Raw genomic sequence first — 27,520 nt, 5'->3', positions numbered from 1 at the left:
AATTATTTAACTCACCTGGATCTCAGTTTCTCCATTTGTAAAATGCTGATAATGATACTCAGGTTTAAAATGTTATGAGGCATTATATGTACCTGGTACAAAGCCAAGTTTATTTCTCAGACCCTTTTGAAGTTTACTCAGCAATGGCCTATACTCTTTTACCTCTGCTATTATAAGAATCACAGGAAGGGGCGGCTGGTTAGCTCAGTTGGCTAGAGTACAGGCTCATGGCACCAAGGTTGCCGGTTCGATCCTCACACGGGCTACTGAGATGCACCCTCCACAACTAGATTGAAACAACTACTTGGAGCTGATGGGTCCTGGAAAAACACACTGTACCCCAATTAAAAAAAAAAGAATCACAGTAAAATTTCATATGTTTTAATGTAGTATGGAGAGGGCTGCTATATATGTGGTCCTGTGGTTAGCCCACACACACCAGAAGGCGCCATTCACATAGACTGCAGTGGGACTGGCAGCACCTGGGTTAGCAATACGTGAATGTGTGCTGCAGTCCTGAACATGGAGTGCAACTCTGGTGACATTTTACTATTTCATGCCTTTTGGAATGGAGGCAATCTGAATTAGGGGAAGTTAAATTATACACGAGTTAGGAAAAAATGAAGTTTAGAAAATGTTCAGGTACAAAGTTGATGTTAAAAAGTGGTTCTGAGAAGGTACCTTATTTGGAAGATGAGACTAGCTCTTAGTTCACTGATCCTGTGGACGGGCAGACCTTGGAGATAGTTCCGGTTCGGTTTCACACCACCACAATACAGCAAGTGTGGCAATAAAGTGAGTTGTGATCTTTTTGCTGACGGAAGGGTCTTGCCTTCGATTTGCAAACAACCCCACAATATCTATGAAAGAAAATCAAGCACAGTAAAACAAGGTATGCCTGTATGCAGGTATGAACCAAAAAGTCCATTGTCAATGAAGACCCCTTCTCACCTGAGTCAGGTGGTGGTTATGCAGGTCAGGTGAGATGATATGTGAGCATGCTTTGAAAGCTGTCCAGAGCTGTATTGGTGGGAGTTACAGAAAGGAATTAGCCAATTTCCCTTTAGCATTTCTCATATAATTTATATTGTACTGTAATTTTTCTTCATTTACCTCTTGATTTCATATATTAAAAATAATCTAACCCATTTGGGATGAATTATCATGTAGTGTAGTTCACTACATGGCCTTTTGTGTCAGAAAGGCTTGGGTTCTGGGGAAATTCTTCACCTTTCTTATTTATTGTCTCTCTTGTAAAGATGAGGGAAATCATTCTTATTTTTTTTATTATAATGGATTAAAAGATTAAATAAGATGATATGGGTATATGTTTAGTATAGAGTAGGCATTAAAACAGGGTAAACAATAATAATTAAAAGTTAGTGGGTTCCCAATTTAAAAATTTTTATTTATGATAAAATAATAAACAAAGCTGCAATTCAATTTGTTTACCTTCCATGGCTGATATTTTAGATTCTTTCTCCAAATGTGTGAGTTTGGAAATACTAATCTAGAACTTTCAATGCTCCCACAAATTGTAAATTATTATTTTATTTTATGATGCATTTTTAACATTGAGAGTTAATTCACATACCATAAGATTCACCCCTTTACAGTGAATTTAATGGTTTTTAATATAGTCACAAAGTTGTGTAACCATCAACTACTATGTAATTCCAGAACATTTTCATCACTCCAAAAAGAAACTCTGTGCCCATTACTATCATTTCCCATTTCCCCTCCCACTTAGCCTCTGGCAAACACTAACCTACTTTTTGTCTCTATGGATTTGCCTATTCTGGACATTTCACATAAATGGAATTGTACAATATGTCGATATGTGATCTTTTGTCCCTGGCTTCTTTCACTTAACATCATGTTTTCAAGATTCATTCATATGGCTAAATAGTATTTTATCATATAAATATACTGCATTCTGTTCATCTAATCATCAGGTGATCATTAGTTGGGGTTGTTTCTACTTTTCCAGTCATGTGGTAACTTTGTTTACCCTTTTGAGGAACTGCCAGGCTAATTTCCAAAGCCAGTGCACCATTTTACATTCCTGTTAGCATTGTATGAGGGTTCCAATTTTCCTACATCCTCACCAACACTTCCTTATTGCCTATCTTTTTTATTACAATTATCCTAGTATGTGCGAAGTAGTATCTCACTGTGGTTTTGATTTCCCTTTCCCTGATGGCTAGTTGAACGTCTTTTCATGTGCTTCTTGGCCATTTGAATATCTGTTTGGAGAAACATCTATTCAAATCTTTTACCTATTTTTGAAGTGGGTTTTTTTTTTATTCTTGAGTTATAGGAGCACTTTATATATTCTGAACATGAGTCCCTTATCAGATATATGATTTGCAAATATTTTCTCCCATTCTATGAACTGTCTTTTCACTTTCTCGATGATGTCCGTTGATCATGATGTGCTGTCCTCCCCTGGAGAAAGTGGAATGTTGGAGACAGATACAGGAATAGAAAGGACCTACTATTGTCCTCTTTGAGGAACTTGATTATATTTAACTCAATTTAATTTGCCAAATTAATTTGTGCTCCTACTCAATAAAAAAAAAGAAAAATGAAAGAAAACAGGCAAACTAAGTTATACTTTATAGAGCATTCAGGAGAGAATAAGACCTGGTTTCTAGCTGAAGATACTTAAAGATGCTAGCTTTATATTATGCGAGTTTTTGATAACATTGGATTCTTATATATTGGACTTACATGTATCCTCTTATCTGGAAAAAAATATAGACCAATAACTTGAGCTTACATTAAATGTTTAATCAATGCTGACTTTTATGGTGGAAGAAAGTTATTTCTAAATGTTCCCTCTTTTTATTTATGTAACCTATCGTGTTCATCTGCTAACTTAAGTCAGTAGGGATACTGGTATTTAAAGCCTGTTTCTGCTCACCTGTTTCAGAGCTAATGCAAACAGAAATGCATCATATTCAGACCCTGTTCATCATGTCTGAGATCTTCAGGAAAGGAATGAAAGAGGAGCTGCAGCTTGACCACAGCACCGTGGATAAAATCTTCCCCTGTTTAGATGAGTTACTTGAAATTCATAGGCATTTCTTCTATAGCATGAAGGAGCGAAGACAGGAATCCTGTGCTGACAATGACAAGAATTTCATCATCAACCGAATTGGAGATATTCTAGTACAACAGGTAAGAAAGATTTCAAGGCCCTAAGCTATGAAACCTAAACGTTTGTAGACTCTCTGCCGCGTTAAAAGCCTGTAGAGAACTGAAATTGATTTCGTTCTGATTGACAGATGGATTTGGTTGGTTTTCTTTTCTTTGATGTTGTTTTGTAGGACTGATCCCTGAGAGCTTTTAACAGCCAGTAACTGGCTCCTCTGTGTGTCACTAGGCTGGATTATCCTTGACCCTATTGCCACCTCCACCAGGAGTCACAGCCATAAATACACCCCCTTATAAAAATGCTACGTAGACTTCTTATTGTGATGGCTCTCCAGTAATGGGGCCCCTTCAATGGGCCCATGATAGTCTTACCAACATCTCCAAAACAAACACTGGAGTGAGCCAGATTTATTATCATTAGAGCCCTAGAGTTCATACCTGGGAGAGAGAGATTTTTCTACAGCTGAAGCTTATTGAAATATCCATCTCACATCTCTACAGCTCTGCATCAGTTAATAAATTGGCATCCTGGTGATTCACCTTTCTCTTTTATCTTGGTTACCTGCCTCTTGGCCCATTTGTGATGCACTGACAAAAATCAAATTCCCAACTGAGGACTGAGTCCATGGAAATGATCCATTACACAGTTAGCCAGTGTGATGTCAACCAGTGAGAGGACCCTTACTGAGGACCCCCAAATGTTTCCACATAACCCTTCCTTCAATCTATGAAAGTATTAAAAACTATAAATTGAAATCATGAAGTTGCACAAACGCTAAAATAATAATAATAAAATATATAAAATGTCTTTCATTTGGCTATTTGATAATTGAATTAGTCAATATAACATGAGCATACTAGGTCGATGTCTTCCCTTTACATCTTGACTACTTCCTTTTATTTTAATTTAAAAAGTGTTTAGGGGAGAGAAGTGATTGTGTTCAGAAGTTCCGTGATGTTTATTCTTTTTTTTTTGTCATGTAAATAGTTTATTTGCTCATATGCCATGAAAACACCAAAAAGTAACATGAACTGCTTTTATAAAATATTCTAATATTACTAAGAAGCAGGTCCATTAACAGATAAACAGAACATGCCAATATTATTGTCTGTTTGTAGATTAATAAGTAGACAATTACTTTAACATATGCTCATCACCATTGAGCTTTGAAAACCCTGATGTTTATTCTTTTATTTGTAAAGGATGTACTGAAATATATGGAAATTGCATTTTCTTTTTAGTGTCTAAAACAGACTAAATTTATAAGCCATCATTGAAATGTTATTCTCAGTTTTCAGAAGAAAATGCAAATAAAATGAAGAAAATATATGGAGAATTCTGTAGCCATCACAAAGAAGCTGTTAGCCTCTTTAAAGAACTCCAGCAGAATAAAAAGTTTCAGAATTTTATTAAGGCAAGTATTGTAAAATTCTATTACGAAGTGGTAAACCGTCATGGGGAAGTAGTTGATGCTTGTTTCTTACATGATCTAAGCAAGTCTCACATCTGGTGCTGTTTTTCAGGGAAAGGAGAAGGAAGGACTAATAGGTTTGTGGCAAAGATAGAAAGTCTCTTTAGTAAAAATAAAGATAGAATTTATCTCATGGATTAGTTTGAAGTAAATCCATGATACATATCATTTCATATGTAGTATGTATCTCTAAACAATATGATATCTTGAAAAAATTACAATGACCAGCACACTTAGATAAATTAACAATAATTTTTAATACAGTAATACCTTGGTTAGCAAGCATAATTCGTTCCGGAAATAACTACTTGTATTGCAAGGCTTCGCTCGTTTATCACGTTAAAATGTATTAGAAATGTTTGCTTGTCTTGCGGAACACTCACAAACCAAGTTACTCGCAATCCAAGGTTTCACTGTATTTTCTAACAGCTGGCCAGTGTTCAGATTTCCCTGATTAGCTCATAAAATTGGATTGCTTAAATCAGGATCTGTCCAAGGTTCACAACTATATATGGGGGTTACATCTTTTAAATCTCTTTTAATTTGAATGTTCCCCATCTCTTTTTGGGGGGAGGCATCTAATTTATTTGTTAAAGAAAATTTTCCTTTTATAGTTTAATGGATTCTAAATTTTTATGTACCATTTACAAAATGCCACCCAATTCTCCTCTTTGTTTTTCTTCCCACATACGTGTATATTGAGAACTTGAAAAAGAATACTCTGCAACTTTTAGAAAAAATTTGCCCTGATTAGAGGCAACCCTAAGTGATACGATGAATAGTAACAAATGTAGAGAAAGACCTGTGGGAAAAACACAGTTAACTGCAAACTCATACTCAAAATCTAACTTTGATTTCTGAGTATTTTTCAAAACATTTTCTGTTCACGACTCTTACCACTTATAAGTATTGGAATTCTCTCACTTTTGGAATTAGCTGCAGATGCATCAGAGCAACTTAAAACTTCTTGAAATCTTGGCTAGTTGGGCTATTGAAATGAATGGCAAAGTATACAATTTAATGACAATGCACCATTTTAATTAATGATAATGCATATTGTGTTGTGTCTGAATAGAATTATGCTATTGTAGATTCTGTGTATGAAATTCACACCTAAAAATAAAATACAGATGGAGTGTGTATATAAACATGTATCTATATTTTTGAAGCTCCGCAATAGTAATCTTTTGGCTCGACGCCGAGGAATTCCAGAATGCATTCTGCTGGTCACTCAGCGCATCACAAAGTACCCTGTCTTGGTGGAAAGGATATTGCAGTACACGAAGGGTGAGTGACAACTTCTGGGACAAACATTTGCTCTTTCATTAGTTTGAAACATATCTGAGGTGTTGTAAAGAGCTATAAATGCTTGTGGCCTCTGATTCATAAAGATTTTTCTTATGGGAAAGTTGTTAAAGCCTTAGGATCCATTTTGAAAAATTATCTTTTGTAATGTGCTTGGCCAATAGTCTGAATTCCTCCAAGCAGCCCAAACCAAGCAGGCATCTTCATACTCTGACCCTGCCTTTCTCTTCTGCAATTTCCGTATATCCAGACCTTCTTAACACCTTTTCATCCTCGTCTTCCTATCACCTTCCCAGTAGTCTGATGAAACATATGTGATTGATCCTAGCACCAAATGTCAGCTCTCCCAAGCAATGAATTATTGGATAGAGAATGATTTATGAAGGAGCTATTTTTGACCCGTCAGTTCATTAAGTTTCGGGGAGTAACATCTGGGCTTTCTTTAAGGAGCTTTTAAGGCACATAGCTGGACTACAGGCTCCTGGTAGGATCTAGAAGACCTGTGTCTGTCTGGCTCCCAACTGAATCTTCAAAGCCTAGTGCAATGGCTGGTACAGAATAGGCTATCAATAAACAAACATATTAGTGCAATGAATATATAAATAAAAATGCCTGTTCCTCAAGCTTACTTATTGGTTTTTTCTTTTTTTTTTTAAGATTTTATTGGGGAATTGGGGAAGGAGAACAGCGTTGGGGAATCAGGGAAGGGGAACAGAAAAGTTGCTGTCCTTTTGCTTTTCAGTCTAGTTGTGGAAGACATTGCTTCACTGGCCCATGTTGGTATTATCACTGTGCTCTTCCCGGGTGAGGCAGTCACTCGCTGGCCATTGTACGGCAGCTCATGCCAGCTGCTGGCTGCTCACGCTGGCTGCCAGCCACTCACGGTAGCTCATGTCAGCCCACTGCAGCAGGGGCTGCAGCCTACACTGTCGCTGGTGACTCATGGCAGCCCAGCTCCAGATTGAGCTGTTGTTCACCATCTTAGCTGTAGAGGGCGCAACGTCACTGGCCCTCATGTGGGATCCGAACCGGGGCCCTGCTGCTCAGAGCTGGCGTCCCAAGCCAACTCCTAAACAATGCACCACTCGGCCGGCCCTTATTGATCTTGAGTTTATTATTATTGGGGGGTATTGTGTTATATTAACAAGGGCTTGCGTTTGGAATTGTAAACTTGCATTGCCATTGTAAATACTTGGCTCTGCTGCTTGTTAGTTGGACAGTTTAATTAAATGAGCCTCAGCTTTCTCCACTACCAAGTGAGAATGATAACCTTTATATTATGGAATTGTTAGGATTAAGGGAGATTGTCCCAGAAAGTGCCCAGTGCAGAGCCTGGTATAAACAGGGTGCTCAATAAATGGGAGCTGTTTTTATTATCTTTATTATGATCAGTTGACTTGAAAATAATGAAAATGATGTCTTAAGGTACCCTATAAGATCAATGAGATCTTAGATGTGTGCTCAAAAAATGTCAACTTCTAACATCCTATTTTGGGGAAAGAGTCTAAGTGAGTAGAAATGCATGAAGAGGTGTGATCAAACAATATGGTGAATGTTTAAATAAAAACATTTATTACAGTAAAAGACACATTGCCTTTAATCCCCCTCAAAATACTCCCCCTTGCTTTGAACACACTTATCCCATCTTTCTTGCCACTTTCTGAAGCAGTTCTAGAAGTCCTCTTTCATGAGTGTCTTTCGTTGCACAGTCATGGCTGCCTCATTGTCCTGAATTGATTCAAAACGTTTACCTTTCATGGTCATTTTGACTTTGAAGAGCCAGAAGTTGCACAGTGCCAGATCTGGTGAATAAGGTGGATGAGGGTGCACAGTAATGGTTGATTGTTGTTGTTGTTTTTGAGATTCTACTGGGGAATTGGGGAAGGGAACAGTGTTGGGGAATTGGGGAAGGGGAACTCTGTGGTTTTCCAGGATCCATCAGCTCCAAGTCAAGTTGTTGTCCTTCAATCTTAGTTGTGGTGGGTGCAAGCTCAGCTCCAAGTCCAGTCATCGCTTTCAATCTAGTTGCGGNTTCAATCTTAGTTGTGGTGGGTGCAAGCTCAGCTCCAAGTCCAGTCATCGCTTTCAATCTAGTTGCGGGGGGGCGGGAGGGGAGGGTGCAGCCCCCATCCCATGCAGGAGTTGAACCGGCAACCTTGCTGCTAAGAGCAGGCACCCTCACCAGCTCAGCAGCAGCTCAGCTAGGGCGCAGCTCAGTGGCCCATGTGGGAATCAAACCAGCGACCCTCGCACTCTTAACCAACTGCACCACCCAGCTGGCCCCATAATGTTTATATTTGTCAGAAGTTGCCACACCAGAAGCAACGTGTGACACAGAGCCTTTCCATTGTGATAAAAAAAAAATATCGTGAATGCTGCTGCTGTGTGCCATCCAATGGAAAGGCAGGGATCTTCAATACAGGAAATGGCATGTCGAACCTTGTGTGACTAGTTTTAACTTGTTTGTGCTGTCAGTCGGGTGTGAGCTGCAGTTGAGAGAAGGTGTGTTTTCAAGTGTGCCCTAAATCATTCTTAATCATGACAACACTCTATGTCACACATTGCTTCTGGTATATGGCAATTTCTGTCAAATAAAAACATTACGGTGTGTCCTCATCCACCTTATTCACTGGATCTGGGACGGTGAGACTTATGGCTCTTCCTTAGAGTTAAAATGATTCAGGATATCGAGGCAGCCATGACAGCACAACTAAAGACACTCAGGAAGGAGAACTTCCAGAACTGCTTCAGAAAGTGGTAAGAATGGTGGGATAAGTGTGTTAGAAGCGAGGGGTAGTATTTTGAGGAGGATTAATGGCAATGTGTCTTTCACTGTAATAATTTTCTTTTAATTTAAACATTCACTGTATTTTTTGGTCATATCTTGTATTCTTTCCATTTTTCAGTAACATTTAGAGCAAAGTTCAGGCAGGAATGGTGGCTTCTATTCCTTGTGTCCCATTTTTATTGTTCCCTATAATTTAACAAAAAATAAAATATAAGCACAATATACAAAATTAAGACTTTCAGTTTGTTCGTGTTTATATTCTCTTAAGTTTAATACACTACCTCAAAGACTAAAATTTGTCAGATTGTATTAGGTCAGCTAATGCTACTTCAAGAACCATGCCATGCCAATTTCCCGGTAGAATGAATAACAGTGGTTGCCTACTGTGTGTCAGAAATGATAAGTATGACTTATGGCTCCTCAGGCACAGCTGCCATAGTGGTTGAGGACACCACCTCATTAGGTCAGGCCTTACCAGTGGTCAGTGCTTCTCAGACTTTATTGGGAATTACCCTTTACCTGAGAATTTTGTTTACGTGCAGATTCTCATTCAGTAGGTCTGACGTGGAACCCAACAAAGGTGTGCATTTCTGAAAGACTCCCAGGTGAGGCTGATATGGCTCTACTTGGAGCTTGTAAGACAGTAATTTGTCCCTGAAGGTCAAAACACTTGGAGCCTTTCCTTGGCCTTACCCAAGTCACATTGTAACTCATTCTCTACTCAACTTTCCTATTTATGAAATATACTCTTTAGAAATAAGAACCTTTTTTTTTTGGTGAGGGGGTGTTTAATGGCCAATAGGTATAGTAAAGTAGTGAGCTGTATTCTTTCATGGACAGTGAGAAAGAATCTTCCGTTTTAAAAATGTGTGTCTGGATCTGTTCCTTGAGGTTTTCTGACAAAATCCTCATACCTGTTTAAGACATTTAGAACCTGGAATTCTTTACACTTGTTGAGGGCTTACTCTCATTCCACTGACTGCTATTTCTGTGTGTTTATTTCTTGGCTCTAGAGAGCCTTTTCTTTTCTCTGCCAACTTTTTTCTTCTCTCTTTCTAGCACCTTCTAACCTCCTGAAACTTTCCCTTTCAGTTTCATTTGCCTCAGTAAACATCAACTAGGTTTTTTTTTTTTATCCTCAAATATAGAAAATAGCTACTTTCACTTTCATCCGGAGTTTTAGGAAGCTAGCTGTTCCAGAAACTCCTCCAGAATTTTTAAAAATAACCCAGAGATAAGGGCAGATGGCCAGTGTTTTAAAGAGTAATAACCGGAATTGATGATTATCTGTTCTGTTGGCATGAGCATGGCTGACTAGGCACAGTGCCTTGGTCCAATTTTTTAGTTTAAAAAGTGTTTAATATTAATTTAGTCAACTTCATGCTAATGCTGTTGTAAAACATAATTTTAGCATTATTTTTATGGAGGAAGGGACCCATGCAAGGCACCCTATAGCTGCATTTTATGAAAGGACTTCAACTTGGGCCTACGGCTCCATTAAGTTCTGAGAAACCTGTGGGGTTTATTTGTGTGTGTGGAGTTATTTGATTACCTGTGTCTGGGGAGGCAGAAGGAAGGCCTAAGTTAGGATATGCAACACAATCCCTTCTGTTCTAGGTCAAACTGGTGCCTAGAAATCAGATAATCCTATTTTCACAATGTTTCAGCTGAAGTACATCTGAAAAGTAAATCTTTTATAATTAAATATTTTCACAGTTCTTTTTGGGAGGAGGGGTGTAGAGTGATAATATGGTATTTGAATTTTAACCCAGCATTTTTGTTATGAGATTTTTTGCTATTGGGATTATACATTTAATTGTGTGTAAAACTATAGGGAAAAAATTGTCTTCCTTAGCACTCTGGTTTATTGTATAGTGTTCTTTCTCTCTTTTTCCCATGCAGAAAGAACTGAAGAACATAAAGACTTATGCAAAGCTCTTTGCTTAATTAAGGACATGATTGCAGCAGTGGATTTAAAAGTCAGCGAATATGAAAAAGAACAAAAATGGCTTGAGATCCTAAGTAAGATCGAAAACAAAACATACACAAAACTCAAGAACGGCCATGTGTTTAGGAAGCAGGCACTCATAAGCAAAGAAAGGACTCTATTATACGATGGCCTTGTTTTTTGGAAAACTGCTACTGGCCGTTTCAAAGGTAACTATGTCTCTTCTTTCACACATGTTATTCATTTAACAGAGGACAGATTTCCAAAATAAAAGTGGCTCAGAGACGCATGCACACACCCAAACCCTACGTCCGTGGAACCATTCCTGTAGGATGGAACTGTGAACTTCCACAGGCAAACATGGCCAATGCTACAAACATTTGGTGGGAGGTCATGTCCCCAAGCCAAAGCCTCCATGTGTGTTTTATGAATTCACATGTTTGTAATGTTTACATCAAAGGAACTAAGAATTCTGCTTATAGTTGGCACTGATATATTAATCTGGCAAAGGTGGTGGGTTGAAAGTAAGGCAGTACACCTACACGCCTTAGAGTCTGGTGTGTGCCAAGCCAGAAGCCAGCCTGAGACTGGCAGACCATTGAGGGGAAAAATGAAATCTGAAAGTCATCTTTGTCACTGAGTAATATACTGCATAAATAGACACATTTACCTTGCTGTAAATGCCTCCTCAGTGCTACTGTTTGCTAATGGACATTAACTTGACTCTGTTAATCTGGTTAGAGTCTTATTCACATTCTTAAGGGCTGATTATGTAGCTAGCACCTTGCCTGAGCCATGCTTTTTCTACCCTGGCCACACATTAAAATCGCCCCTGGAGCTTAAAAAATGTACCTATGCTCAAGTCTTCTCCCAGAAATTCTGAGTTTATTGGTCTGGGGATGAAGCTCAAATATAGGGATGCTTACAAGTTCCCAGGTGAGTCTGCTGCACAGCCAGAGTTAAGAACCACTGGTATGCTCTCCTTGTTTTTAATACATCTGAATAACTTCCTGAGGTAAGCAATGAGAGGCTGTTAATTCCATTGGATAATCATCAAGTTTCGGTGATGGTAGCAGCTAATGACCGAAATGGGATTTGTTGACAGCAACTTGCAATGTTGCAATTATACGTTAATGACAATTAGAATATTCACCAAACTGAAATGTTAACCACAATTTGTAATAGATCCTATGCTCCAGGTCATTTGCTGTTTATCCATTTTGCAGAATCAACAGTTTGGTAACGTTGTGTCAGAATTTTTAGTGTATAGTGAAGATAGGTTCTTGTGAACAATTTGTAAGGGGGTATAGGGTCTCAAACTTCCCTCAGATCTAGATGGAACAAAATAGTAGATTTGTATACATAATTCAAGGCAGGAACTGCCCTCTAACATTTTTAATTAAGCACATTTTTCCCCCTAAATGTAAGGGTTTGCCCCATTTTCTTAGAACCCTCTTTTTTGTTGGATATTTTTCTTCTATTTTGAAAGCTACAGCATTAAATTTCGTGGAGGTTTAGTAATACCTATAGTTACACAAATAAACATGCACAATTAAACACAGCTTACCTATTGAGTTATCTATAAATCTGTGGCTGTCATAATACAGGTGTTTTTATAAAAGTTTCATAATTCGACTAAATCTTAGCCTTTTTATTTTTAACAAATTTATTTAAATTTCAAACATGAAATCAGAATATTTAATAATAGCATTTGATCTGTGGTTTGCTTCATTAATACTAGTAATGTTTTTTCTTTGAAGATATCCTAGCTCTGCTTCTAACTGATGTGCTGCTGTTTTTACAAGAAAAAGACCAGAAATACATCTTTGCAGCTGTTGTAAGTATATGGCCATGTGATGCATATTTTAAATGGTTTAATTCCACATTTCCTTGGAAAATGCCTGAAAGTCCTACTGACATTAAATAGTCATTGGCAAAAATATGTCCCTGTTCTAGACCCATTATAATTAGTGATTCCAGTGTTTAGTAACAAGCATCTAATTGGATTTAACTAGCATGGTAAGTGTTCAGTTATCAAAGCCAAGACAGGTGAGTCACCTGGTTTAGTAGCTTAACCAACTGTGAAAATATTGAAGTGCTGTGGTACTGGTTAGAAGATAGGCACTGCCTTAAGCACTGCCTAACTCCCACCAAGTGACCCTCTACCATCTGGCTATCTTAGGGCCTTTCCTCCAGACACCATCCCCCTTGACTTCCCAGCAACTCAAACATTAGTGCTGGTCACTTCTGGCACCTTGCTGCCTGTTCCCATTGGAGGGTGCCTGAGGTACCTGTTGCTAACCCCACTAACTGCTGTCATGATGTTCCCTCTATCTAATATGAAAACACCATCCTGGTATCTAAAGTTTAAAGAAGATCCTTTCTTATTTCTACTATAATGGTTGCTAATTACTAAGGCCATTCATATAACACTTATCTTTATAGCGTGTTATGCTAATCTCATTGCCAGCACAGAGATAGACTTACATTGGTGGTAAAACCAGTATTGTATAACGTTTCTTACACAACATTTCGTGGTCCAAAATGACTCACTTAAAGAAGGAAGATCAATTGATAATTAATGACAAGGAGTCATCAGTTTACTCCTTGTCAGCATTTCGAGCATCAGGCCCTGTTAGAGGAAAGAATCTAAGATGCAATACCCATGTGAATAGTATAATGGTGGCTCTCTAAAACACTGATGTTTATCATCCACTGACTGATAGGATAGCCAGGTATCATTAGCAGATATCATCAGTTCCTGGTTTTTCAAATTCAAAGCTTAATGAATTTTCTGTTACTACTGCTCAAAGAAAACAATGAAGCATGCCTACCCAGTGATGGGATCTAGGGAGGAAGGCTGGAGCAGTGCCTCACCTGTCCATCCATACTTGCTTGTCAGGTTGGCCCAATAGTCTTCTTCACTCTGTCCAGCACATTGTGTCTTATCAGCATATTGATGCCAAGTCGTATAAAGGTCAGAGATTCTTTCACAAAGCTACACCAGAGGCTACAAGAGACCTTAAATAAGTCCCCATGTCCCTGATTCATTTGAACTGTATGTATTGAACTGTATGTATTGCAGATTTCATGACAACCTACTGGTTTATCCCACAACCCCTCTCTGCTGTTATCTGGGGATGCTCTGAAAGAACACAAGAGTAACAAGTGGGAAAATGGGACCATTTAATTTGACCTGTGGGTTAGTGAGAGCCATGTTGGAAGAGAAAATAAGCTTACACCACACCTTTACAGAAATAAAGGTTTCTTCAAAACTAAAGACCTGAAGGAGAAGCAACTCCTGCTTCCTGGGTGGTATTATAGGCCAAATGACCTGCTGATGGATCAAGAATTGGACACAGGAGAAAGACAACTATTTTGTTTTCCAGGACAACAGAGCGTATGGATTCAGATCAAGCTGTGACAATTAACTTACAGTATGACTTGAAATATGGATCTGTCCCTCTTATCTGACTTCTTGGAGAATTATCTGTGCCACCCATAGACCACATTTACCATTAAATGGGACTTTAGGAATACAATCCACCAAATGCCAGATTGAAGGCAGCCACAGCTTAGCTCCTCTTGGTAGAAAGTGTTTGTCAATGGACAACAGTAAGGTGATGCTAATACTGTTTCCTAAAGATGTTAGCCTGACATGGAGCTGGCTTCGTAAAGGCCTGCTAAGCCCTTGCTGATGTCAGGAAGCAAAAGAGAGCGTTATCTGTAAGGAGTCAAGTGCACCCAGCTTTTCAATCATATGCTTTTCAGTTTTATCACATACATTTAGTTGTCACAGCCCATGTGCCATAAATATTTTATAGGTAATATCCTGAGGGAATTGATGTATTAGCTAGGAGCATACAAATACCTGGATTTCCTAGTTCTCACCTTAGTATTTTAGAAGGTGATCTTCATGCTAATACCCACCGGTGAGATTCTCTCTCTCGTGCTATTAGAAAAACTTCTTAAGTAAATGCTTGCTACATGTTACAGAAGACATGATGAATTTGGAAATGGCCAGTAGATAAGCACCTGAAAGTAGCAAGAGGATAAAGTAACTTTCCTACAAGATAATTTTGTTTATTTTTAAAGAGGAATCAGCTGGAAATGGCAGTAGACTCCAAACCTACAAAATGAATAGGAAAAACTAGATGTGTTTACCAAATCCTGGAATACTGAGTCTAGGAGGATGGATGTCTTGAATATCAAAGAAGGTAATTCAAAGTGAAGGACCATTAAAAAGACAAAGTGAACATGGAGATATGCAATTGCAAGTTCAAAATAGGAAGTGACCTCAAGGCCTTTATCACAGTGGAATCATGAATAGAATTACCCGCTGATAGAAGTGGCCACTTTGTGGAATCACAAATGAATATGTTGTAACAATGGGACTAAAGGTAGCAGCTCCTTTTCTTCTTCCCCTGTGACAGAGGTCTTCAACTCCAATGGCTATAGGGATTGGATAGGAATGTAAATGAGCGGACTGGAGCGGGCTTGGCATCAAGGGACCGATAGTGGTTGGAAGTAGAGTGACCTGGCAAGTGCATGCCCGTCTCAAAGAGGGCAGGATATTCAACAATAGCCTGTTTTTAAATGAGGATCTGGATATCACCTCACACCTGTAAGAATGGCTGTCATCAATAAGACAAACAATAACAAGTGTCGAAGAGACTATGGAGAAAAAGGAACCCTCACACACTGCTGGTGGGAATGTAAATTGGTACAGCCACTATGGAAAACAGTATGGAGGTTCCTCAAACAATTAAGAATAGACTTACGATATGATCCAGCAATCCCTTTTTTGGGTATCTACCCCCAAAATTTGAAAACATTATCCATAAAGATATATGTACCCCAATGTTCATTGCAGCATTATTCACAGTGACTAAGACATGGAAACAACTAAAATGTCCCTTGATAAATGAGTAACGATGTGGTACATATACACAATGGAATATTACTCAGAATAAGAAAGAATGAAATACTGCCATTTGCAACAACATGGATGGATCTTGAGATTATCATGCTAAATGAAATAAGTCAGACAGAAAAAAGTCAAGAACCATATGACTTCACTCACATGTGGGATATAAAACTGAAAGCAACAAAGGAACAAGACAAAGAAATAAAAACTCATAGACACAGACAATAGTTTAGTGCTTACCAGAGGGTAAGGGGGAGGGGGGAGGTAGAAGAGGATAAAGGGGGTTAAATATGTGGTGATGAAAGGAGAACTGACTCTAGGTAGTGAACACACAATGCAATATATAGATGCTATAGAAATGTACACTTGAAACCTATATAGTTTTACTAACCAATGTCACCCCAATACATTGAATAAATAAACAAAAACAAATAAAATAATTTGAAAAAATAAATGAGGAGATGGGCCCAGGACTGCTAGCCTTCATTTCCCAAGAACTCAGAAATCTAGACTTTTTTGAAATCTTTTTTTAAAATAAATTTATTGGGATGACAATGATTAGTAAAATTACATAGGTTTCAAGGAAATCTAGATTTTTTTTAAAAAGTGGAATCCCCCAGTTTTTAAATGTTGGCAAATCTGTTTTTTAAATGCTGTTACACAAATGAAACATCTCTGCAGTCTGGATTAAGCCTTTGCACCATCAGTTATTGACATCTGTCTCAAAGTAGACGTATTTCCTCCCTTCCTAGAGATGTAATTTGAATTCTCGATCATCTCGGATGTCTTGTGTGATTAGTATGAATAATGATGGACATGTCCCTCATGCTTCCTGGTCTGATGGTGATTTAATTAATGCCACTTTCTACCCACTTACTTATTTTTTCATTTAAAAAATATCTGACCCCACCACTTCTCTTCCAGCAACCAAACCAACTGGTTCAAATAATTTCACTCCTGCTTATGTCTTAAGCAATTCAGACTTACTCTGCCTCTTTATAGACAGAGGCTGTGTACATTGTAAACTAAGGAATCTAAAACTATGCATTGAAAGAAGGAAAGGAGATAAGGCCTTAGATCATTGATCTGTAATCGAATAAGGGATATTAACAGGAGCCCTCCCTAACTAGAGAGGGCAGTCTGCAAAAAGCACTGCTACCGGGCTGCTTTTGGTTTCATTTTCAGAGGCCAAGCACAGGACTGGGTAGACCAGTGATCTGTCCCATCATTCCCGTCCCCCCCGCCCCCCTCTTTCTGCTCTAAGAAGAATGGGATGAAGAGGTACTCTGGGAAAAGCCTTGCGCACAATTCGGATGTGGTAGAGCTATGTGATGCTGAGAAAGCAAAGCCAGCACTAAGGCGTCAGCAGTGAGGGATGGAGTGGCATGCTATGGATACAGGCGTCGCTCAGTCCGTGAGGGAATAGCAAAACCACGGCCTGTAACCGACTCTATAATCAGTGGTAGAAGCCACAAACCAAAGAAGATTCTTTGTATTTACTCCAAAGCTGTTCATCCTGCAGGCACTCTTTTGACTATTCTTTTAACTACAACTTCCTACCTACATTGCTATTATCAGTGTCTTATTCATCTTTGAATCCCCAGGACTTGGAATAGGACATTGACAAATCACAGTAAATGCTGGGAGAAGAGGTGATTTAATCATGGCTTGGATGCCAGATTTCAGACATTTTTCCTATTCTCCTCTGATAGAATTAAGCTAAATCTAGTTCTACAGACATTTTTTGCCTACTTTATGCAAAGCACTGTGGTAGGCATACGAAGATGAGTTGACCCCTCTCTGCCCTTCAAGGGCTCACCTGGTTGATGGGAAGAAGAGAAATGTGCAGGTAGAACTATCAAAGTTATGTTGCTGTACCTCTACAGTAGCAGAAGACACTGGGTATGCCTGGGGAATCTAAATAAAGTCTTGCCTCCTCATTCCTGCTTTTCATTTTTATAGTCCGCTTCTTGGTGCTTGGGGCTCTGTACCCATCACCTTATTGAAACAGTGTTGCTGTTAACCGCCAAATCCAGTGGACTGTTTACGTCTTCCATCCTTCTCAATCTCTTTGTAATATTTGATATACTATTTCCTATCTTGTGCCCTTCTAGAAAAACTCCTCCACCCCTGATTATGGCATTTTGGGTTTTATAATTAACGCTCTGATTGTTCTGTCTTTTTGAAAGTTGTCCTTTTAAACCACCAATTCTTAAGGACAAACATTCTCCTATTTCATTTTTTTCCATCCTCTCTCACTCTCCACCATACCGTTTCCATTGGAGATCTCACCAACTTCCACAGCTCTTTGGGAATGGTTGAAGTGATACTAAGATCTGCCTACTACTGTTGCTTTCCTTAGCTAATGTGTTTCGTGAGACCCTTACTTTAGATAGCATGCCATTTCATCTGCATGTCCTCCTATCTTATGTAGGATCAGAAGCCATCCGTTATTTCTCTTCAGAAGCTTATTGCTAGAGAAGTTGCTAATGAGGAGAGAGGCATGTTTCTGATCAGTGCTTCATCTGCTGGTCCTGAAATGTACGAAATTCATACCAATTCCAAGGAGGAACGAAATAACTGGATGAGACGGATTCAACAGGCAGTCGAGAGGTAAGATTTCCTTCTGTCCAGAATCTGGGAAACGGACTTCTTTAATTGGGGGAAATATTCTCACTGTCTCCTTTGCATGAAAACTTTGCTTCAGCCAGAGTGGTCTGCTCCCCTGCACCTGCCTGTGGTAGCCCCTCATCTGCAGCTTTGTTCTCCTCCCCTCTCTGCATGTACTGCCCATCTGCCCTCTGCCTAAGTGAAAAATGCATCCTTGGTGCAGCTCATGGCTCACCTCTACCTCTCCAGTTCCAGTGGTTTCTTTCTTACATGAAATTCTTTAACACCTGCTCTCTAACGCATTTATTTGGTGCTTGTCATACACTGCTTTGCAGCTGTTATTTTTTATGTATATATGTTTGTTTACTAGATTGGAAGCTCCTTGAGGGCAGGGACCATGTCTTGTTTCTCTCTACACTAAATTCTGAGGAATCATTCAATAAATGTTTTTAGATTAGTAGATCTAAGTGTTCTAAGTCAATTTACTCTTCATTATTGTGCAAGGAAACTTTTTATAAGTGGGAGTAGAAGAGTGGGGGTGGTCATTTTTAATGGTAATTTGATTCATTAGATTTTGAACGATGTTATGTAAAACTCCTTCGTTTTTACTGCACCCCACCCAACCTGGCACCCTGCTCGCACCCCCTACAACCTCTCTACCCCATTAAGAATAGAGCTACCCAAATGTAGTAGAAAGCACAAATTATTATTTTAGTTGTATCTAATGTTATTGTATATGTGTATACATGAGAGCATGTTTGCATCTGTGTTTTTGTTGGAATAGCTGAGTCAGCCTCTACTGCTGACTTTGAGAGCTACGTTATATTATGCAAGGTCCTTTCTATACTCAAGAAAACCAAATTGCTTGGCCAGAGGTCATGATGAATCCTCTTTATGCTGAATTTTTCTTTGAGTAATTCTATTGCCAAGCTCTCCTGTCTTTCTAATGAACCTGAAAATACTTGGATTCGGTTTCAGTTGTCTCTCTTGACTGTTGTCTTTTAAAGCTGCCCAGAAGAAGAAGGGGGAAGGACAAGTGAATCTGATGAAGAGAGGCGGAAAGCTGAAGCTAGAGTGGCCAAAATTCAGCAATGCCAAGGTACAGTGCAGGCACCCCTGGTTCCCTGGTTGTGTTGCCTGTGGATGTTGAGAAAGCCCAGGTGTCATGAATGGGAAGTTAGGATTGAATGATTAATCTCATTCTGTGCACTTAAGGCCCATGCTAACCACACTCAAAAAAAAAAAAAAAAAAAAAAAACAAGATGCTATAAATTGTACTGAATTTCCCTGCTGGCTACTTGGCCCAACTACTTCATTTAAGTCCATACTGCAGTGTAAGGCCACACAAAAAAAAAAAAAAGCACTAGAACTGGAAGTGCTCAAATAAGATGGCTGTCTCCCTCCTTCATCCTTAGTGATTGCAAATATAGTTTTTAAATTCCACATATCACACATATGAAACAACAGGAATGTATTGGCATTAGAACTGCTGTCTAGTGGTTTAATTTTAGGTCCCAGCACTGTCAGGTCATAGTTTGACTGTAAACAAGGAACACAAAAGCTCCTGTCCTCAGTTTCCAAGCCTGAGAAGTAAGGAAATTAGGTTAGCTTGGTAATTCTCTTCTCGGCTGGACATTAGGGTCACGTGGGGGAGGTCTTTAAAAATTCTGATGCCTGGGCCCCACCCTCAACCAATTCACTCAGAATATGTGGGAGGCGGGGTGTAGACATCAGTGTTTTAAACTCTCCCCAGGTGATTCTGAGGCAGAGAGGACTGAACCCCCCTGTATTAGATGCTGGCTAAGGTCCCTTTAAGCTCTAAGAAACCTGGAACATGTTGAAATCAGAGGAAAACGATGCATGCAAAGATGGTCAAAGAAATTGGATGTTTAGAAAGAAGAACATAAACCAGTGTGTTTGGTTTTGACCAAGGCTGGCTGAAGCCCAAGCAGTTTCAGGCCTTGGCATTGTTTTCCCTCGTGGGTATCCTCATCACGGAGGAGCCGCCTCAGTTTCATTCCTGAGCTTAATGTGTAATCATAATAGAAAACAGCCTGAACGAAGAATAGTTTTGCAGCTTTTCTGGAATTAGGGACATGGGAAAGGAAGTGGACGTGTATTGAGTACCTTACTTATAGAAAACACAATGGAAGCTCAGAGAATTGAGTCATTAGCTGGAGGCTGCAGTCACTAAATGGAACAGTTAGGACTTGAACTTGGATTTGACCCACCCAACAGCGTGTATTTTACCTGTGAGAGCATACTGCTTGCTAATCAGCAACATCTTTGTCTTGAAACTTGGTTGTTCCTTTTAGTTGTTATATGCATGTGATAACCTTTTCTGGTAAATACTGTTTCATAGAAATACTCAGTAATCAAGACCAACAGATTTGTACATATTTGGAGGAGAAATTGCATATCTATGCTGAACTTGGAGAACTGAGTGGATTTGAGGATGTATATCTAGAGCCCCACCTCCTCATTAAGCCTGACCCAGGAGAGCCTCCCCAGGCAGCCTCATTACTGGCAGCAGCACTGAAAGAAGGTCAGTTGGTTTGACAGGATTTGGTTTGACAAATTCAGAAAATGTTTATTGAGTACCTACGATGAGCCACGCACTGTGGTCTTGGTGCTGAGGATACAGCAGAATAAGACAAGGTCCTGACTCTCCTGGAATTTATATTCCAGAAACAGCAAAATATAAAATAAATATATCAGGTTATGTCAAGTGCTATGAAGAAACATAAGTAGGGTATGGGGGATAGAGAGTGATGGAGTTGGAGAGGTTCTATTTTAGATAGGGTGGCCAGATGAAGACCCCTTTGATATAGTGATATGTAATCAGACATGAAGGAACTGAGAAAGCCAAATAGATATCTGGGAAAAGAATGTCCCAGACATTGGGAACAGCAGGTGCAAAGGCCCCGGGGCAGGTGAGTGTCAGATTTGTTTGAGGAACAGCAAGGAGGACAGGCAGAGTGCAGGTAGAGTGAAGTGAGGGGTGCAGAGTGGCAGTGATGAGTCAGAGTTAGCTAGGACTCAGATTACCTGGATAGAAGTAAGGACTTTGGATTTCATTCTAAGTGAGATGGGAAGCATTCTAGAGTTTTGAGTAGAGGAGCAATTTGATTTGTGTTTTAAAAGGAACCCTCTGACTGCTGTGTTGAGAATGAGAAAATCGAGTGTAGAACTGCGGGAGTTGAGGTGGCTGAGGTAGGATGGAGGACAAGATCACAGAAGGTGAGAAGGGCAAGGAGGTGAGAGGCCAGGGTACTGGAAGGTCTATGTTCATAGAACTGGAATTACTGAGAATGGTGACAGGAGTAACATGGGGGACAGGGGTGAATTGCACCAGGTGCTTAAACTGTAAATTGTTCAAGGAGCCTGTAGATGAATGACAACAAGGAGGGGTAGTGAGTGGTATAATCTGATGGCATGAACTTTAAGGGGAAAAGATTCAAGGGGGAAAATGGGGCTAACACCCTGGAAGTAACAATAGGGACAAAGGGTTTGGGAGATAAAACAGCCACCACCTGAGAGAGCGGCAGGGAATGCTGTTGTTCAGAACAAGGGCTGGTAAATTGCAGACCACAGCCTAAAGGCGTCCCACTGCCTGTTTTTGTAAATACAGTTTTGTTGGAACACAGCCACACTTGCTTGTTTACATTATCATATATGGCTGCTTTCTTGCTACAACGGCAAAGATGAATAGTAGCAACAGAGACGGTATGATCCACAAAGCCTAAAATATTTATTATCTGATTCTAAGCTCTGGCTTAGCCTCTCAGAACATTAGCTGGAAGAGAATTAAGAAGTCATGGAATCTACCATCTTAATTTCACAGTTGAAGAAGCTGAGGTCTTCAGAAGGGCATAGAGGTGGTCTGAAGTGGGACCTGGGGATGGATTCATTCATTCATTCATTCATTCATTCATTCATTCGTCAAATATTTATTGAGCATCTACTGTGTGCACTGTGGTTGGTGCTAAGGAAACAGTGATGCTTTCATAAAAGCTTCCAGTGGAGGAAGACAGACAATACACCAGGAAGCAAGACCATTTCAGAAGGTCACAAGAAACTAAGTTTATAAGGTTGGAATGAGGTGAAGGCTTTGCTTTAGGTAGGTCAGGGAAGACCTCTCAGAGGAGATTAGTTTTTGGGATGAGAATTGAAAGACAGAAAAAGCCATCTCTGTGGATATCTGGGGAAGGACATTCCTGGGCAGAGAGAAAGGGAGTGCAAAGTCCCTGTATCTGGAACAAACGTGAAGGAAAGAAGGAAAGCCAGGCTGGCAGGAGTCAGGAGAGACTGCTGGGAGGTGGGCAGGGACCACATCTTCGTAGGCCATGATTTTAAAAAAAAAAAAAACCTTCAAAATTGTTGGAACACTATTGGAAGCTTTTAATCACGGCTATGACATGATCTTAGTTTTGTCTTGAAAAGAACAGTGGCTGCTGAATGGAGAACAGATCAAAAGGAGACTAGTTTTCCCAGAGACTGTTAGGAAGTAATTACAGAAGCTGAGATGAGAGATGCTGGGGCCTTGGTCTAGACCAGACTATTGACAGTGGAAGTAGAAAGAAGTGGACAGATGCAAGATAAACCTTAGAAATAAAGCCAAAAGGATTTCCAAATGGGTTGAGAAGAACTGGTGACCCCCTCGTTATCTTTGATGATGTCTTTATTGAAAAAGTCACCTATTCCCAGTTTTACCCGGTGGCTTTCACTTCCTCCCCCCACCAAAACTGTCACTAATGCCCAGTTGTAAGTCCATTTGCTTTCATGCCTTTGGCCCACGGTGGGATGGAGGTTGGGGAACAGCAAGTGGACCCAGCTGCTCAAGAGAACCCAGGGCCATTGAGGCTCTGCCTGAGCCACAGACTGGATAATGCACACCAGTCCCCGACCATCAATGACCAGACAGAGATTTAGCAGGGATTCTTATCAAGGTGTGGGGATTATCTTCGGAAACGAGGACAGTTTAGTCATGCTCCCTGAATCGTCGCCCTAGGTCTTTGCTCTGCCACACGGCTTTTCTTCCCTCCTTTCTTCTCTCCTGTTTCTTCCTCTTGAATTCCATTCATCCTTCAGTGTTCCTTTCCTTTAAGAACTAATGCACACGTCCTGCTTCTCTGAGCTCCGGGAGCGTTTTATAACACTCTAATACCTGGATGAGAGAATGTAGCGCCAAACCTGTGCTGCCCTGTAGTTGTCTGTGTCTCTTTCCTCCTTTAGTCCGTAAAACTCACCCTTAACTAGCTATCAGATGCCCATTACCACCTAGAAGAAAATACGTGCTCAATTCGCTGAATTAAATCATTGGAGGGTTTTAGGAATATCTATAGGGTCCTCAAAATGATACAATTCCACATGCTAGTTGAAGTCTTTTTTTTGTAAATAAAACAATTCACTTGATTGGTGTGGTGCTTCTCAATCTTACTAGATCCTAAGAGTAGCCTTTGGTGCTTGTTAAAAGTGCAAACCCCATTTCCTCCCCTGGAGCAGCTGATCCAGCAGGTCTAGGATGAGGAGTGGGAATTTCTGTTTTTTTGAGGCGTGTTTAGGGGAAATACTCTTTTAAGAGTAGCTTATATTTCGGAGTAGCAAGTCTTAAAATCCTAATGCCTGATATATTTAAATTAATTAAATTTTTAGCATACTAATTTACTGAAAGTTGCACTTGAGATATTTTTATACAAGTTTGTTTTTTTAAATTGAATTCTCTATTGTGAAATGATGCTTAAAGTATTAGTGTAGATTGCTGGTTGGCAAGCTTTTTCTGTAAAGGTCCAGATAGTAAATATTTTAGACTTTGCCAACCACATACAGTTTCTGGGACACATTCTTCTTTGTGTATGTGCGCGCATGCACGCATGTGTGCATTTTAACAACTCTTTAAAAATGTAAAAACCAATTTTAGTTCCTGGGCCATATAAAAATAGACGCAGACCAAATGCAGTTTGCCAACTCCTGGTCTTGATTAAAAAAAATTAAAAAAATTATATATGTATTCATTTTTAATTTACTTTGGTTTTCCTGCTTCTTAGCTGAGAGCCTACAAGTTGCCGTGAAGGCCTCCTCCCAGGTGGGGGAGGCATGTCCATCATCCGAGGAAGGGTGTGCAGAAGCAGCCCTGACAGATCTGCTCAGTCCCAGTGACGTGCCAGGATCGCCTACTGCTTGTAAGTGAAAATGCAGGCCTTTGCGATGAGCCTGAACACAACCCCTGGAGCATGGTTACATAAATTGAAGGCAGCGACCCTGTTGCTATTCAGAGGTGACATAATGTGGTTTTTTTTTAATAGAGAAAATCTGAACGCTTGAAACCTATATAATTTCACTAACCAATGTCACCTTAATGAATTTGAAAAAACAAACAAACAAAAACACCTGAGAATAAACACACTAGTCTCTTTTACATGTAATAATGACACTGTTGTTTCAAGGACAAGGACTTACAGAGTGTTTCGTGAGTTATACTGCTGTGTTACCCAGGCAAGCTTTGTACCTTCCCCCAAACCTACCCGGCCTCATTTTTGATATCACTTATTAAATGCCGATTTGAAAGAACTTTTAAACTCTTGTGGGGTTTTTTGGAAAAGGTTCCCTGCAGTTCATTAGAGAACAAGTCCTTTAGCTTAATGTATGCATCAGTGAAGAAAATATAACTTAGAAAAATAGAATCACAGACACATACACACTCGCATGCACACACACGCGCGCACACACACACACACACACACACACACACACACACACACACACACACACACACAAGGTTTGGTGGTGTGGTTAAAGGCAGAAGCGCCAAAAGATTCTTGGTCAATGTCACCATACACTTTAGTTCAGGTTAGAATTCATTGATTAAAACACTATTTCATTATTTTTTAAACACAGAAAAGTAGAATGTAGAGACTTGATTTAGGTAGTCTCTGAACCTAATTGTATTATTATACGTATTTTTAAGCCAACTATTTAATTCCCTAAAGGTGTCTGAGATAAGAGCATAAAGAAGAAGAAATTTTTTTAAAAAAGAATGTATTTTTCATTATGTTCAGGCGATAAAAACATTACTGCCACCAGGTCTTATAGACACAAGATAAAATGTCTTTAGTAGCTAGAGATTGGAGGATTAAATTGTCTTAGAATTTCTTTAAAAACATCCCTTGGTTAATTAAGATATATGGAAGCAGAGCAGTTTTTTAAATTATATACTTTTTTTTTTTTTTTTACTAGAGCCAATAATTATTCTCCCCTCTCAAGTTGTGCTTTATCTAATCCTGGGTTTCTACTTTCAGAATGTGCACGTATGTTTTTCATTTCAACGCAGCCCAGATTCATCAGGGGAGTTGTACTGCCCTGGGTGATTTCCTTTTTAAAGACGAACCTCATTATGCCATTGAGGAAGTTCTATCTAAAAATACATGTAGGGGTGTGCTGCTGTCAGCCTCACCCCAGGGACAGCTAGAAGGGGCTTTGTTGTGCTGTTGCAGCTGCTCAGAGCACACAGCCACGCCTTCCCTCCCTGCAGACCAGGCAATGAAGAGGCTCCCTGTCGGTATCCACACCTCCCACGACTTGCGAGAGTTCCCAGAGACACCCATGACATCTGCCAGACCCACTGAGAGGCTCTTTACAGTGGCCTGATATCAGGATTCATGGAGAGCAGGGGCACGCTGGCAGGGTCCTGTACCCCAAAGACCTATTCAGTTCTGGGCTGGACTGGAATATGGTGCTACCGGAGCTCTATTCTTTTTATAAAGTCGATGAAAGCAAAATACTATTTCTAAATGAGGTTCTATACCTGAGTGGGTCCGTTCCGGGTTTGACTTGGAGGACTGGGTCCTTCTAAATCAGGCCCGTGTCAGACTGAGGTGATTAACCAAGCAAGGCCTTCTAATTTTAGTCCTCTATGTACCTAATCAGGTGGATGAGTGTAATCTGGTCCCTATAAAATTTTGGAGACCCTCTCATCCACTCTGAAGTTGAACAGAGGAACAGAGGGGCTTGATCTATAGTCCATTCTGCTTTCATCTGACTCACCACCGGCTTCTTTCCCCATTTGGAGGATCTCGTTTTTTGAGGGGAAAGAGAGAGAGAACGGCTCATTGTTTTGGTAATGCTTTTGGCATCTCTCTAAGAGTTAAGAATAGTGCCCCACAGTGGACCAATTTTTTAGTGACAGAGAAGTCGCTATAAAATGTCCTTTCACTCTACGTGAACAAGCGTTGACTGGCTTGGGCACACTGAAGTTAATTTTTAGATGATATAATTTGAAACAAAAACTTCTTTGTAATAGAAGAGTCCTTTGGAGTCCTAGGGGACTGTCACTGAAACAAAGAGAAAAAGTATTTCCTTTATCAGAAATAAAGTTTCAAGATGGCACTGGGAAAAAAATTATAAACAGTGTCGCAAAGTGAATATCTATTTTATCAGGGTCCTGATTCAACATGGTTCCAATGAAATTCTATGTGTGAAAGGGCTTTGGAAGGTCTAGTTTTAAACACTGTAAGGTGAGCATAGTATAAGTTTTAACAGTTCACAAGGATAAAGAAATAAAATCCCGCCAACAGTGATTTAATGGATGGAGTGAAATCTGTATGTGGTATTTAAAAAATATTACTGGACTGGAAGTATTTCTGTGCTTTTATAGGTTAAATATACAGTATATATAGTATTTGTGAATTTAGAGCATAAGCAAGATTGTGAAGGGAAAAACACTAGGAACTTGTTTTTAAAAATCAGAGACAGGCGGAGGTTCTCAGTTTGATGACTGCAAGGTCATAAAGTATTAACCATGTTCAGCCAGCTTAGGAAGATGCCCCACTCCTGCTGTTGGCCGACTCCTTCCTTCTAAGCTGTGTTTATGGTCTGCTGCTCTGCACTGGCCACCGGGGAGCCTTTCGCAGACCCGTCTCCTTGGATCTGGGCCTGCCAGCCCTTGCTTTTGTCCTACAGCACCTGTTTTCAATTTCACCTTCGCATTCGGCTTTTTCCTGTTAAGTAAAAGTGAGGTGTAGAATCTACCCTCTCAGTACCACCGCCATCACATGGATACCGCTCTACAAAAAAAGAAGAGAAATAAAAAGGGGTGGTAATTGGTGCCGATTGTCAGTTTGGTATCTATTAGCATGTAAGCTCCCTGAGGGCAGGGACTCTGCAATTTTAGCACCTCATATATGAGTATTCAATACATGTGATTTTGTGATGTTTGTTATTTGGAAATATGTGTCAGCTGTGAACAAAAGAGCCCAGTCCTCTGGCTGATGTTTGATGATGTCCTTTTTGTTTCTGTCTCAATGGTGTGCTTC

At 39.7% G+C, this 27,520-nt stretch overlaps 1 protein-coding gene across 1 annotated transcript in view; it reads left to right on the top strand.

Moving 5' to 3' along the window:
* LOC109381903 (rho guanine nucleotide exchange factor 28-like) overlaps window positions 1-27,520 on the top strand; it is a gene marked incomplete at its 5' end in the record, with an annotated part of 89,366 nt that overhangs the window by 16,871 nt on the left and 44,975 nt on the right. Inside the window, 9 exons of the mRNA XM_019641009.1 lie at window positions 2,936-3,183; window positions 4,452-4,574; window positions 5,801-5,918; window positions 10,627-10,881; window positions 12,433-12,509; window positions 18,034-18,212; window positions 19,217-19,308; window positions 20,572-20,754; window positions 24,257-24,391. Of these exons, the coding sequence (XP_019496554.1) occupies window positions 2,936-3,183; window positions 4,452-4,574; window positions 5,801-5,918; window positions 10,627-10,881; window positions 12,433-12,509; window positions 18,034-18,212; window positions 19,217-19,308; window positions 20,572-20,754; window positions 24,257-24,391 (1,410 nt within the window). The remainder of the gene's footprint in view (window positions 1-2,935; window positions 3,184-4,451; window positions 4,575-5,800; window positions 5,919-10,626; window positions 10,882-12,432; window positions 12,510-18,033; window positions 18,213-19,216; window positions 19,309-20,571; window positions 20,755-24,256; window positions 24,392-27,520) is intronic.

This window comes from Hipposideros armiger, unplaced genomic scaffold (genome assembly GCF_001890085.2).
Source record: "Hipposideros armiger isolate ML-2016 unplaced genomic scaffold, ASM189008v1 scaffold_55, whole genome shotgun sequence".
Lineage (NCBI taxonomy): Eukaryota > Metazoa > Chordata > Mammalia > Chiroptera > Hipposideridae > Hipposideros > Hipposideros armiger.
Note: the sequence above shows the minus strand (reverse complement) of the source record. Positions and strands in the feature narration are given on the sequence as shown.